Source organism: Mandrillus leucophaeus, unplaced genomic scaffold, assembly GCF_000951045.1.
Source record: "Mandrillus leucophaeus isolate KB7577 unplaced genomic scaffold, Mleu.le_1.0 Scaffold2, whole genome shotgun sequence".
Classification (NCBI taxonomy): Eukaryota; Metazoa; Chordata; class Mammalia; order Primates; family Cercopithecidae; genus Mandrillus; species Mandrillus leucophaeus.
The window spans coordinates 7,577,173-7,591,659 of record NW_012102031.1 but is presented as its reverse complement, the minus strand read 5'-3'; the positions used below and the strand labels follow the sequence as shown (position 1 = coordinate 7,591,659).

Genomic DNA, 14,487 nt, shown 5'->3' with positions numbered 1-14,487 from the left:
ACACATGGAGTACTGCACCATTTAAAAATTGAACAGAGAAGGAGGCAGGGGCAGAACACCCAATGTTCGGCAGGAAAATTGGTAGAGCTGGAAAAGCTAAGAGACTAAGTATTTCTAGGAGGAGGGAGGACAATGTGTACAACGCTGCTGAGAGAAGGTGTACATGAGAACATATGTAAATGCTAAATTAATTCTGAGAGTTTTCCAGTTGTATAATCAAGGTGACAGTTTCGATAAGATTGCCATGCATTCTTCTATTTTTCACCTCATGGTTCACATACCGTAAGAGATCCATTTTGTGTGCTGGGTGAGTTGCTGCTCTGCTCCCCGTGGGCTTGCGTACTTCCGTAGAGTGTCAGGTTATGCTCACCGGTCTGGCCGGCATAGTCTTGAGTGTGTGGCACCCCATACTCCGTGGGAATTCCATTCTGCGGAGGTGGTGGAAATGGGATGGTAGTAAAAGGCTGAACCATTGCGTCAGGAGTTGTTGTTGGCTCCTGGTTACCCTAAAACAAACAACGAGAAAAAGAAAAAGTGACTCTGAATCCTTGTTACGTAACTATTTTTAAAGTGAATATATGGAATTCTCTGAATATTCTCTCACTGCATAGGTAAAATGGAATGACCCAGGATTGGGGAAAATATTATATACACACACATAGATGTATGTATGTGGACTGAGACACACACACACACCCCTTCACTTTTGTTGATGTGTGGTTACTAGACAGGCCCACAACCATATTAAAGTGGACTAGATGCCAAAGGGTCAAAAATCTTTCCTTTAAATTAAAAGTAGGTGGAGAGCCCACTTTGGACCACAAGCCACTACAGCCTCTGCAACAGAGAGAGATCCTGTCCCTAAAAAATACAAAAAACAAAAAAGAAAAATCAACTAGGAGAAAATATTAGCAAAAGGTAAGAGAGATGCTGGGTTAATATCACTATTCCCAGAGTGGGTTAACCAAGTTGACAAGACAGACACACATGCACACGCAAACACACACACATCCCAAGAGAAAAAGAGGCAAAGTGTCTATCTGAACAATTCATTGAAAATGAAATACAAACAACTAATAAAAATGCTCAACCTCACCAACTGTCATGAAAATTCACATTAATATCAAAGTAAGTCCAAGTTTTAGTCATCAAATCAGCAAAGAAATTAAGCAGTTTTATTGTGATATAACTGTCATATGATAAACCTATTTATTTATAGTATACAATTTGGTAAGTTTTGAAAAATGTACTTATATTCTCATGAAATCATCACCACAATCAAGATAGTCAACACATATATCCAAAATCCCCAAAAGTTTCCTTGTGCTCCTAATAACAAGCATATATTACTTTTGTAATAAAACCTACACAAATGTATTGTTTTTAATATTAAAGAGAATGACAAAAAAATATATCATCAATAAGGGGAAGCCAATGTTCTGACACACTGAATTACTGTGTTACCCTTAAGAGAATGGTAGTGACCTACCTCGAAACAAAAATTCGTAACTTTCTTCCATTTAAGTTAAACAACTTCAAAATTCAGCTGTCTCCAATGTCCAAGAATCATTTCTACTTGATAATAAAAACTGCTTTACATAATAGTGGTGAAAGAAAAAAGAGAATTGGGGATGGGGGACTGCCACAGTCTAGATAAAAAGTGAGGAACTGATTACAGTTATCAGTGGGAAGGGGCAGAGTCATAGGCTGAGTTGTGCTCCTCCCCAACCCATATGTTGAAGTTCTAACCCTCAGTACCTCAAAATGTCACTGTTTTTAAAGATAGGGTCTTTAAAAAGGTAATTAAGTTAAAGTGATGTCATGAGGATGGGCCTTAATCCAAATGGAGTGGTGTCCTTATAAGAAAAGGGAATGTGGATACAGACACATACAGAGGGAGGCCCACGTGAAGACACAGAGAGACCATGACCATCTACTGGCTAACTAATGAAAAAGACATCAGAAGAAACTAACCTAGCTGACACCCTGATCTTGCACTTCTAGCCTCCCGAATGGTGAGAAAATACATTTCTATATTGTTATGTAATATTTTGTTATGGCAGCCCTTGCAAACTAGTAAAGGCAGGAATGAAGATTCTGTAACAGAAATTAAAAACAAAAATAAAAAAATTGCTTTACATAAACATTTTCCTGCTATTGGATATAATGGTTCATGCCCTGTAATCCCAGCACTTTGGGAGGCTAAGATGGGAGGACTGCCTGTGGCTAGGAGTTCAAGATCAGCCTGGCCAACACGGAGAGACACCATTTCTAAACTTTAAAAAATTAGCTGGGCATGGTGGTATGTGCCTGTAGTCCCAGCTTCTTGTAAGGCTGAGAAAGGAGGATTGCTTGAGCCCAGGAGCTGGAGGCTGCAGTGAGCCATGATTGCACCATTCTAGCTTGGGCAACAGAAAGATCCTGTCTCTTAAGAAAAGTGAACAACAAAAAAAAAAGGCTGGGTGCAGTGGCTCACGTCTGTAATCCCAGCACCTTGTGAGGCTGAGGCGGGCAGATCACTGGAGGTCAGGAGTTCAATACCAGCCTGGCCAACATGGTGAAACTCCATCTCTATTAAAAACATAAAAATTAGCCAAGGATGGTGCCAAATGCCTTTAATCCCAGATACCTGAGAGGCCGAGGCAGGAGAATCGCTTGAACTCAGGAAGAGGAGTGAACTGACATCACTACCACTGCACTCTAGCCCAGGCGACAAAGTGAGTGAGACTCCATCTCAAAAAATAGAAAAAAAAAATCCCTCTCTTTAGTTCTTAGAAAATATGCTATGAAAACTTTAAATTTTTTTGGAAAAAGTCTATCTTTGTCACCCATCACTATATAACTTCTTTTCATTATTTCTAGGTTAGGATAGTTTTTATGATGTCTTTATAGCTATTCCGGGCATCTGAAGAGAGATACAAAATAGTTATCTCCCTTCTTCAAATTATTCAATGCTCTATCTCTCTGTATCTATCTAGCCATATGAAACATACTGCTTCAGAAGCCCTTGCTGGATCTACTGGCCTGAAGACAGATATGAAAAAGAAGTGAATTGGAATTCAGGTGGATTGGTGAATGAAACACAGTAAGAGCACCAAAGGTCTTATGCCCACATCAGGCATAAATATAATCTTACAGGAATCCACAAAAAAGTTCTACTAAATAACTGGTAAAGGCTAAAAGACACAATTTTCAAGTTAGGATTAACAAGTCCAAGGGGACTTTCTCTTGCTCTGACACTGCTCCTCTCAGCCTCCTCGTTTTACTCCAGCCTCCATTCTCCACCTCAGTCTGCTGGGAATGAGACTCTGGCACACAAGTACACAGTATGAATTCTCCCACAGGGGTATTCTCAACAGGGCTGACTCAGTCAACTGAATAAACACATCAATTTGCAGTGGGAGACAGGGAGAAAGGTAAAAACATTTCCTGTGATCCACTTGTAGCCTAGGCACTAGGCGTTTTATAGAAATGCAAGCCAGACAGAGGTACTGTTTTCCTAGAGGGGTAATGTAACCTCCGTTAAGAGGTCAAGAAGAAATTCTTAGTGGATTATTTTGTTACTTACAGAAATTTCTTTTAAAATTTTTGTTAAAAATGTAACAATTGTTCATATACTAAGGGAATGAAATTGGGATAGGAGTGATTCAACATCTTCTCTCATATATTCTGCAATGTCTGAAAATTTCCCCAAGTAGACATTATTAAAAATGTTAAATGGTTTCAGATTTCTATTAAATTTCCAGGCTTCTAAATTTCCAGATTTCTACTAAAATTCCAAAGTTCTATGCTCAGAAGTACAACAGCCTTCAGCAAACTATGAGATAACAGTTCACATGAGTATTTCTAGGTATGAATTTACATCTACACTTACATAAAAAATGCTTTGTTTCTATTAGCAGAGTCTAAGCTGCTTAAGTATATCTCATCTGAGAAAAGAAATTATTAGCTTTCTCTTTAGTCTACAAGGTTAGACAGAATAGCTCTTTTCCCTAACCTACCAATCTATAAACTTTCTTCCGTTTCCAGTTAAAAGTAATTCCTTCCTTTCCTATATTCTTATAACATTTAGCTTGCATCCCCTACAAGACACTTAAATCTAAAGTCTCATATTTAGCAAATCTAAATATGTATTTTAACTCCCCTATTGGATTAAAAGGCTCATTATGATGGGTGGAGACAGTCCTGTAGAATGTAGACTTCCACATGGTACATAATAAATATGAAGTGTTAAACATTTATGAAATAGAGGAAGATTGAGATAGAAAGTCACGTGCACGCACATTACAGCAAACTGCTTTGTTGGGCTAGAGAGCATAACAAGGAATAACACAGAATGAAACAAGTGTTGATATCTTGGGTTGATATCAAACTGGAACGTAGGGATGGGAAGGTAGAACTGGTGAAGTATTAGGAAAGAAAAGAACATTTACATGCTTGTGCTTTATGCACTTAATTTCCTTCTGTTTTACAAACACAGGCTTTAAGAGTTGTTGACCTGCTGTGAGTGAAAATCAAATGTAACTATTAATTTCTGAGTTGAGAATGATGTCTTTGTCTTTTAAACCACAGATAGTAACAGAGGCGATACACATTATATCCAGCCTTTTGGTGTACAATGTGAAACGTGCTAAATGTTTCCATTCTAAATTCAAATATACAGTTGTCCCTTCGTATTAGCAGGTAATTGGTTCCAGGAACCTCCCAGCCCCCACCCACCACAGATGACAAAACCCTTGGATACTCAAGTCCTTTATATAAAATGGCATAGTATTTGCATGTAACCTACTTACACACATCCTCTTGTATACTTTAAATCATCTCTCGATTACTTATAATACCTACTACAATGTAAATGTTATGTAAATAGTTGTTATGCTGTAGTGTTGAGAAAATAATGACAAGGCCCTGCATGCTGGCTCATGCCTGTAATCCCAGCTCTTTGGAAGGCTGAGGAGAGAGGATCACTTGAGCCCAGGAGTGTGAGACCAGCCTAGGCAACACAGTGGGATCCCGTCTCTACAAAAAATTTTTTTAAAATTAGCTGGGCATGGTAGCATGTGCCTATAGTCCCAGTTGCTCAGGAGGCTGAGACAAGAGGATCACTTGAGCTTGGGAGACAGAGGCTGTGGTGAGCTATGATCACGGCACTGCATTCCAGCCTGGGCAACAGAGTGGGACCCTGTCTCAAAAAAGAAAAGAAAAGAAAAGAAAAAGAAAAAAGAAAAGAAAAGAAAAAAGTGTCAAGAAAAAAAAGTCTGGCCAGGGACAGTGGCTCACAGTTATAATCCCAATGTTTTGGGAGGCCGAGGCAGGAGGATCCCTTGAGCTCAGGAGTTTGAGACCAACCTAGGCAATGGGAGACCCTGTCTCCTAAAAAGAAAAAACGTCTGTACATGTTGAGTACAGACATAGTCATCCAATTTCCCACCCTAATTTTTCAATCCCAGGTAGCTGAATCCACAGATGCAGAACCCGTGACTATGGAAAAACAACTATAGTATCATAGTCATCAAATAGGAACCCATTCAACGGTCTATTGCCTTACCCATAGCAATCTCACAGGTTCAATCATCACCTACCGACAGGTGACTTCCACTGTTTTTTCTAGGTCCAACCATGTGCTTTCTCCCTAGTTTACATGGGATGTAATAAAAAAGAAAGTATGAACCTGAAAGGCAGACTTGAGTTTAAATCCCAATTACACCTCTTACCAGATGGGTTGTTTACTTCACAGGTGGTTGTGAAAATTAATTGAGAGAGCAGGTGAAACTGTTTTGTAACTGATTCTTTAGCATATTTTCTGTTCCTACTGAATTATACTGAATATTGTTTAAAAGCTATGCACAGTATTGTAAGAGAACACAGAAATGACCCAAAATATAATTGTCTTCATATTTCTAGGATAATTAAAGTCTGTGCAATCTTAGAAAGACAAGGGTGTATTTTTGTTTATATCTTCTCATTTATTCCTCAACTTCACTCTAATTTTCTCAGTTTGGTCATCTTGAGTCCCACTTATATACATAACCTACTATTGTATTAATTCTAACCAACAGGCTGCAAATCCTAAAAGCTTCTCAATTCCCATACCACATATATGGTCAGAATGGACCATGCACACAAACAGATCAATATTAATTTTATTCATACCATCATAAAAAGAATCACTTCATTATTTAGGTAGAGCATATTCTCACCAGTTTATTACTACTGACAATGTCACTAGTAATTTTTCTAGTGCTGTTTATAAATGGAAATTAATTTTCCAGGATTATAATACGAATAAAATGTTTTTAACTATTTTTATAAATTATATCATTTTGATCCCTTGGGATTTGCTTAGATGGGCTCAGATTTCAAGCTCTATTTGCCTTTGTTTTTTTTTTTTGTTTGTTTTTTTGTTTTAAAAAAAGAGTACCTAGGCAAAGGCCTATCATTCTTCTCAGATCTGGTACTAAAAGCAGTGGTTTCTGCCCAGGTATCTGTGACAAGAGGAAAATAACAGCTATATAACCGTTATCTCAGAAAGATAAGAAGACAACACTGGATTTAAAATCATCTAGGATCAACTTTTTAAAAAAAAAGTAACTCTGTAGAAGAACAGACCAAGAAAATCCAGACAAACAAAATGGATAAACAAACAAAGACAAAACAATGCTCATTTGCTAGACTTAAAGCAAAATTACTCTAGATTCTTAACGTGTACAAATACTTAAACAGTGCTACCCCCAAATCTCCTTCCTTCAGTATCTAAAATATTCTGGTTCTTTTTTTTTTTAAGTCTAAAGAAAACCAAGCTATTGAACTATTCTTAACTGTTTCTTAAAACCACCATAACCTAAAGGAAGAGCTATAAGGTAGGATTGTTTTGCTTTTCTCACCTCAAGGAAGTTTCACAATTTTGAGTATCCAGAGCAGAAAAAAGTGTTAGTGTCTAATAATCCTGAATACATTTCTGGTAAGTTAGGTAAAAGTAATACATTTTCTCTTTTACAATACATCTAAACTACACTCAGAGCCATAAGATGTTAGGCAACTTGTAGGTAAATTTGATGTTGGGAAGAAAAATCTACACAATGAAATCTCCATGTACTCTCCAAATATTTACATTCAGGTTGAATTCCAAGAATTCGCTGTTCACTTGGTTGTCTGGAACTTACTGAATTGCCAAGATCCCAAGGAAGCTCATGGAAACAAATTCCATTATTATATAATAAGGATTACTGTAATAAAAAACCAATCGCCATTGAAGTATTAAGTTTAAGAAAAAATGTTGTCTAATTTTGGGTAAGGAGTCCAGACACATCCATTCCTGCTGCAGTCTCAACAGTAAGATGCAGTAAGAAACTACTTCCGTAATACTCAGCTCCTCACACCTATCAACTCATCTTTTACCTTGTTCTTTGAAAAAAAAGATGCCCCTATTTTATTGCATATAACACCCACTCAAGGAACATATTTAGAAATGCACATGTCAAGATCCTTTCCCCATAGATTAGGATTCAGTAGGTTGGAGCAGGGACCCTGGTACTTACTGGTGTAGGTGGTTTGGGTCCCACATTCTGAGAAACACTGATTTAGAGGCTTTAGCTGGCAAAATGGGAGAGAATTATGGTTGCAGCATGCCTCCAGGACATGTCCTGAAGCATCTACACCTTTAGAAGAACAGAGTCAGTTAAGAGATTAAAGATGGCATAGAGGCCAGGTGCAGTGGCTCCCAAGGTATCCCAGCACCTTGGGAGGCCGAGGCATGCGGATCACATGAGGTCAGGAGTTCAAGACCAGCCTGGTCAATATGGTGAAACCCCGTCTCTACTAAAATTACAAAAATAGCCAGGTGTGACGGCGCATGCCTGTAATCCTAGCTACTTGGGAGGCTGAAGCATGAGGATCACTTGAACATCGGAGGCAGAGGTTGCAGTGAGCCAGGATCGCGCCACTGCACTCCAGCCTAGACAACAGGGTAAGACTTGGTCTCAAAAAAAAAAAAAAAAAAAAAAGAAAAGAAAAGAAAAGAAAAAAGAAAAAAGAGGTGAGGGCATAAATGATGAGAGGAAGGTAACGGTGGCTATAAATGTAAGTTTCCTAAAAGTAGAGGGTTACCTTCTTATATGGAACCTACAGCTAGGAGAATAAACACTGGTTGTTTTCTATAGTGCAAATCTACTGAAACGTAGGCCTCACAACGGATCCTTCTTTTAGCATGGGTATAACTAAAGAATCAGGACCAAAAGATGAGTGTGCTACAGCCATGTAAAGGGGAGACAGAATTCAGGAACATGACCATCACAGTCTTGAGCTCTTATAAACAGACAATTAATAAAATAAATTTTTTTTAAAAACCAGGCAATACAATATACATCCTTGCTTAGAATAACAATAAATGACAGAAACTGGTATATGTAAATTTAAGGGCAGTTATAGGCTTGGTCAACAAGAATATTGTAAATTTGCCTCCAAATCACTTGTCTTACACACACACACACACACACACACACACACACACACACCTCTTTTAAATTACTCAGAGGGAAAAGCCAGTTCGGTCTTCCCCTTGAGGCTGAGTTTTACAATCTCACAGCAATGAATATTTAAACAGGAAAATAAATATTTCAGAACAAAGTCATTCAAACCTATAGTCTATTAGGTGAAAAGCAACAAACCCTGTAATAGTCTTAATATCTCCAACCTCTTAAAAGCTCTTTCCTCTATTTCTCCTTAAAGAAGTATTTAGAACCTCAAACATTCATGAATCATGTCTTCCACTGGCAACAACAGACAGCAAGAACTACTCTGGTTCAGTTACCTGCTTCCTTGGAAATGGAAGGCCCTTACACACAATTAATAGTTAAACGTCTATTCTATTCAATGTAATCAGTGATTTACACAATCTATGGAAAATTATTCTTTTTCTCAACCACACTTTTCACTACAATCTAAATTAATTTATTATTTATTTTGTCATCATGGACAATTAAGTTTGCATCTTCCATATGCTAAACTGGAATAGCCTTAAAAATAGTCACAGCCAGGTGGGGTTGCTCACACCTGTAATCCCAGCACTTTGGAAGGCCCAGGTGGGAGGACTGCTTGAGGCCAGGAGTTCAAGACCAGCCTGGGCAATATAGCGAGACCCTATCCCTACAAAAAAAATTTTTTTAAATAGCCAGGTGTGGTGGCATGTGCCTGTAGTACTAGCTACTCAGGAGGCTGAGGCGAGAGGACCACTTGGGCCCAGGAGTTTGAGGCTGCAGTGAGCCTAGATCATACCACTGTACTCCATCCTGAGTGACAGAGAGGGACCATGTCTCTAAGGAAAAAACAAAACAAAGAAATAGTTGTAACTCAGGTTCCAAATAAAACACTGGCAAGGTACTAGAGTGTTTTCTGAATTACAAAATATTTAATTATGCTTTATAAATGTTGTTAGGCATTCTGTTGTAGTCTACCTCTTTAAAATAGAAAATTCACATTATAAACATACAGTAACAGAGAAAAATTTTCCCTATCCCTTTCCCAGAACAAAACACATTTTGTCTACAACCATGGTTACATGGTGGCTTATATATTCTCTAATCATTTAACAAGTAAAGTCCCTAAGACAACCAGGAACTGAATCATAAACTACATCATAGCTTCCTCACCAAATGAAGTGATGATGAGCACATAACAGGTGCCCTTTAGAAAATGCCTAGTAACTGAATTAACCAGGTAATTGAATACCTGCTTCTGCAGTATAAGTTTAAAAAAAGATAGGAACCATTCTCTCAATAGCTTTACCAACTCTGCCAGGGACCTCACCACAATATAAATAATCATTCTATGAAAATATATATGAGGCTATATGTGAGAGTCCACATTATGTACTATGGGGAATTGAAAGAAAAATGAGCCGCTGTTCTCACCTAGGCTATCTACATAATCTTTTTTGGTTTTTAAAGAGTTCAGCTTTATTTTAACTTAACCTCAACCTAATGAACTCTCCAAGCAGCTGCCAGAATGATCTTTCTAAAATAAAACCTAAATCTGATAGTTAATTTATCTTCTTAGAATCCTAGACTCCCAATGTTTACAGTCTCAAGTCCAAATACCTTTGCATGGAAGTCATGCCTCTTGCACACTTCATCTATTCAGCTTCAACTCTTGCCATCAAATATTTATTGAGTATCTATCGTGTGTTAGATATTCTGTCCTAGTTGCTGAGGAAACAACAGTGATTAAAAAGCCAAAGTCCCTGCCTTTATGGAGTTTACATTCTAGTAGGAAGAGACAAATAATAAATCGGCAAGCAAAACAATAAATAGATGGTGTGCTACAGAGAAAAAATAAAAGGAGGGTATCAGGGTATTGGGCTGGAGAGACAGAGAATTTCCTTTTTCTACGGGTGGTATGGAAAGGTAACACTGATCATACTTTTTTAGAAATTAAGGCAACAAGTCATATGTGCATCTGGATGGAAGAAGACTCCAGACAAAAGGAACACAAATGCAAAGTCCCACAGGCAAAAACACAAGTAGCTCATTCTAAGAACCAGGAACATGGAGGCCTTGGAAACCTATGTGATAACACTGGTGTAAGCATGAACAGAGTGGCAGGAGATGAAGTGAGAAAGGTAGCAGTGGGGAAAGACGATATTGACAGAATTCCTGTAAAGCTTACAGCCACTGCAGGGATGTTAGCTTTTACACTCCACTGAGAGTTCTGAGCAGAGAAGTGGTGTGGTCAGAATTAGGTTTTAAATGTACCACTCGGCAAAGGCAAAGGCAGGGAGCCCTGTTGGGAGGCGACCCTGATAATTCACCTGAGATGAGGAGGGTTTGGCACAGGTGGTAATCTAATGTGTGTCGAATGCTGAAAAACACCATGTACTATTTCACCTTCCAGTTTATTTGCACACAGTATTATTTCTGCTTAGAAAGCTTTTCTCCTTTCTACTAATTGGGCTAATACGTACACAATCTTTAATATGTATTTGGGCATTTACTCCTCTCTAGAGGTTTCTGATTCACTCAAATAGGGGGAAAAAATCATTCCTTCCTCCTCCCCTCCCTAACCTAATGCTTAACTCTATTGTGGTACTTATATTCAATTACAATTATCTGCTTACATATGTATTGTCTTTACAGAACATGAACTTGTTGAGGACAGGTAATTGTCCAGATCTAATTCATCCCAGTGGCTGCCTTAAAAGCCCTCAATAAGTATTTGTTAAAGAAATAAAAGATGTTTCAACCTAGTAGAGTATATAAGCAAACACAAAGTTTTGTTATAACAAAAATGATATGGTTACAGAAAGCGACCAACACTCAGCATCGGGAAACAAAGGTGATATGAGGTAGGGAAGACAAAGAGATTCATTAGGATGCCACAAACTTTGAAGGGACTTTATACTAAAGCTATGAACTACATACAATAGGCACAGTGAGTGAGACATAGATTGGGGGGTCCAAGTGAAGACAATCCAAAGGCAGAATTGGCAGAACCTGGCAACGGGTAAGAGTGAGGAGAAGACTACTAGATTTCAACCTCAAGGTACTGTATGCTAATGAGGAGTGAGCAAGAAAGAGTGGGAAAGGAGAAAGGATCAATTCTAGTAGTCCAAGATGTTCCTGATATAAACTAATTAGATTCTACTTTTTCATATTTGAAGTTCATTCTGTTTTCTAAATGCATTCTAAAACATCTTTGATAGTTATTTCCAGGGTGTTTTGGTAACTCATTTTTCCTTTTTACATTTGATTTTTTAATATTTATCAAATTAATACAAGCATATAATGCAAATCAAATAGGTAAGAAGAGCTTATGATGAAAAGCAGCAGTAACCTGGCCAGGCGTGTTGGCTCACGCCTGTAATCCCAGCACTTTGGGAGGCCAAGGAGGCCTGCCTGAGGTCAGGAGTTCGACACCAGCCTGGCCAACATGGTGAAACCCCATCTCTACTAAAACTATTAGCAAGGTGTAGTGGAGGGCGCCTGTAATCCCAGCTACTTGGGAGGCTGAGGCAGGAGAATTGCTTGAACCTGGGAGGTGGAGGTTGCAGTGAGCCGAGATGGCGCCAGCCACTGCATTCCAGCCTGGGCGACAGAGTGAGATTCCGCCTCAAAGAAAAAAAAAAGCAGTAGTTTCCAATCCTTCCCTCTGTCAGTCCTTTGAGGACTGACCCTCTTTTAATAGTTCCTTAAAAGGCGGAGGTTCCCAGGCCAGAGCTGCCATTAGGGATTACCGACTCCTCTGACCACTCCCAGGCTTTGGCAACACATGCTCAGTATAGACCTGATCTGCCCACAGGACAGCAGGACCTGGCCTCCTCTCCTGAGGCCACTGAAGGAAAGGGTCAAGTGAGTTAACTGTTTGTATGGCAAACTTTGACCAAGAGGAGGAGGGGCAGGAAATGGGAGGAAACCATAAACACCTCTTCACACCTTCTTTGGATGGAAAGGACAGAGAAGCAATAGCTCTACACAACCTTCCTGAAGACTTCCAGTAAAACTAAGCAATCAGCAAGGCCTATTACAAAGACAGGGCCAGCCTTTCTGCCTTCTTTCCCTCCTGCTTTCCTGAGATGGTACTCCCCAATAAAGTGTTAGTGGGTAAGGTTTTTGTTTCAGGCTCAGTTTTCTAGAGAACACTAGCTAAGAACACAGTCTATGACTTGTGTCTTGTATTTTCCATTTTGGTGACTTAAACCTCTACTTTTTGGGAACATCTCCAACTCTATTTGGCTATCCTTCTACTGTGTGCTTTCTATTGACAATAATGCTCTAAATCTCCTTTTGTATTCTCTAATTGTTTCCTTTTCATTATATCTAGTATTGGTTTTATAAATGAGTATTTTAGTTAGAAGATTCCTTTAAAGTTCTCTTCTGTTTCCTGCATTATTTGTTGCCCCTAGGTTCAGGTTTTCTTTTTGTTTCTTCTGGTCTCTTTCATGCTAAAAGTTCCTCTCAGACTTCTAATGATCCTCACACACTGGTAACCCAGGTAAAAGGACTTGTTAGCTAGTATGAGTTTCCTCTGTGAATTTGCTTTCCGATTAGATCTCTCTTTGGAATTAAAATTCTAATGGGAACTCAGTATAAGACAGAGACGAGCATGTCACTGGCAGGCTTTGTTTTAGTGTAAGCCACTAGCAAAGTGCAGAATGCCATCCCCCTAAATATGAGACTAAAGGAAGGGGTGCCAATATCTAACACACACACAAAATTAAATTTCCCCAAACATTCTGATCAACTACTTTGGAGACAAACACTATTTCATGTTTTATTTTTCCTTTGGGTTTTCTTTTTTTTTTTTTTTTGAGAGAGAGAGTCTTGCTCTGTCGTCCAGGCTGGAGTGTGCAGTGGCACAATCCCGGCTCACTGCAACTTCCGCCTCCCGGGTTCAAGTAATTCTCCTGCCTCAGCCTCCCAAGTAGCTGGGATTACAGGCACCCACCACCACACCCAGCTAATTTTTGTATTTTTAGTAGAGACGGGGTTTCACCATGTTGGCCAGGCTGGTCTCGATCTGACCTCAGGTGATCCACTCGCCTCAGACTCCCAAAGTGCTAGGATTACAGGCATTAGCCACCGCGCCCGGCCTTGTTTTTCCTTTGTTAATGCTAGAGAAAGGGGGTGGCATAGTATTTGCTGACTACTGCCACTGGGAAGGGGTTGGAAAGGCTCTGTCAGTGCCAGGTAACTGAGCTATCCCCTAAATAAACACTGAATTCCTGCTTTCTGTCTCTTTTTCATTTTTGCTCACAGAGCTCCCATGGGTTCCCCCTAGGCAGACTGGCTTCCACACCACTAGCAAGCAGCCTCCTTGTATTCACTGACAGGCATCTGTTTATTCTCCATTTCATCCCTCAATTGGTCCTCATTAGCTTTAGCTTTTCCAGAAATTTAGTAACTCTCTTGTTTATTAGTGTTACATCTCACCTTTTTCTATTTGCTATTGCTGGTTTATTTTTTGTACTTCTGTACTGTTATTTCAGTGGAATCTTATAAGAGATGTGAGGCAAATGAAAGCATCTATCTATCATCTTGACCCAGAAGTCATGATTTATTTTCTGCAAAACAAGATTTCAACCATAAATGAGTTCTGTTAATTCCAGTTTCCTGTATAGATTTGAGAAAGGTGAAATAACTATTAAACATTTATGTTTCTTTAAAAAAAACCTTTAACAACTCGAAGATTTATTAAAAGAAAATTAGAGAAGATTAAAAGGAAAATAAAGTGTTTACTACAATTTTTGAAACCACCTGGGTACTTATGCTTTAATAAATCAGACACATTTAAATTACAGGAAGCAAAGCAACTCAGAGAAGGATCAAAACTAAATATGTGGCCAGACGTAGCGGCTCACGCCTGTAATCCCAGCACTTTGGGAGGCCGAGGCGGGTGGATCATGAGGTCAGGAGATCAAGACCAGCCTGGCCAACATGGTGAAACCCCATCTCTACTAAAGATACAAAAAATTAGCCAGGTGTGGTGGTGCGCACC

At 39.0% G+C, this 14,487-nt stretch overlaps 1 protein-coding gene across 4 annotated transcripts in view; it reads right to left on the bottom strand.

The window, feature by feature from the left end:
* RBFOX2 (RNA binding protein, fox-1 homolog (C. elegans) 2) overlaps positions 1-14,487 on the bottom strand; it is a 262,414-nt gene that overhangs the window by 86,361 nt on the left and 161,566 nt on the right. For all 4 annotated transcript variants that reach the window (XM_011978956.1, XM_011978958.1, XM_011978957.1 and 1 more), the window contains one exon: positions 282-506. In XM_011978956.1, coding sequence (XP_011834346.1) covers positions 282-506 — 225 coding nt within the window. The remainder of the gene's footprint in view (positions 1-281; positions 507-14,487) is intronic.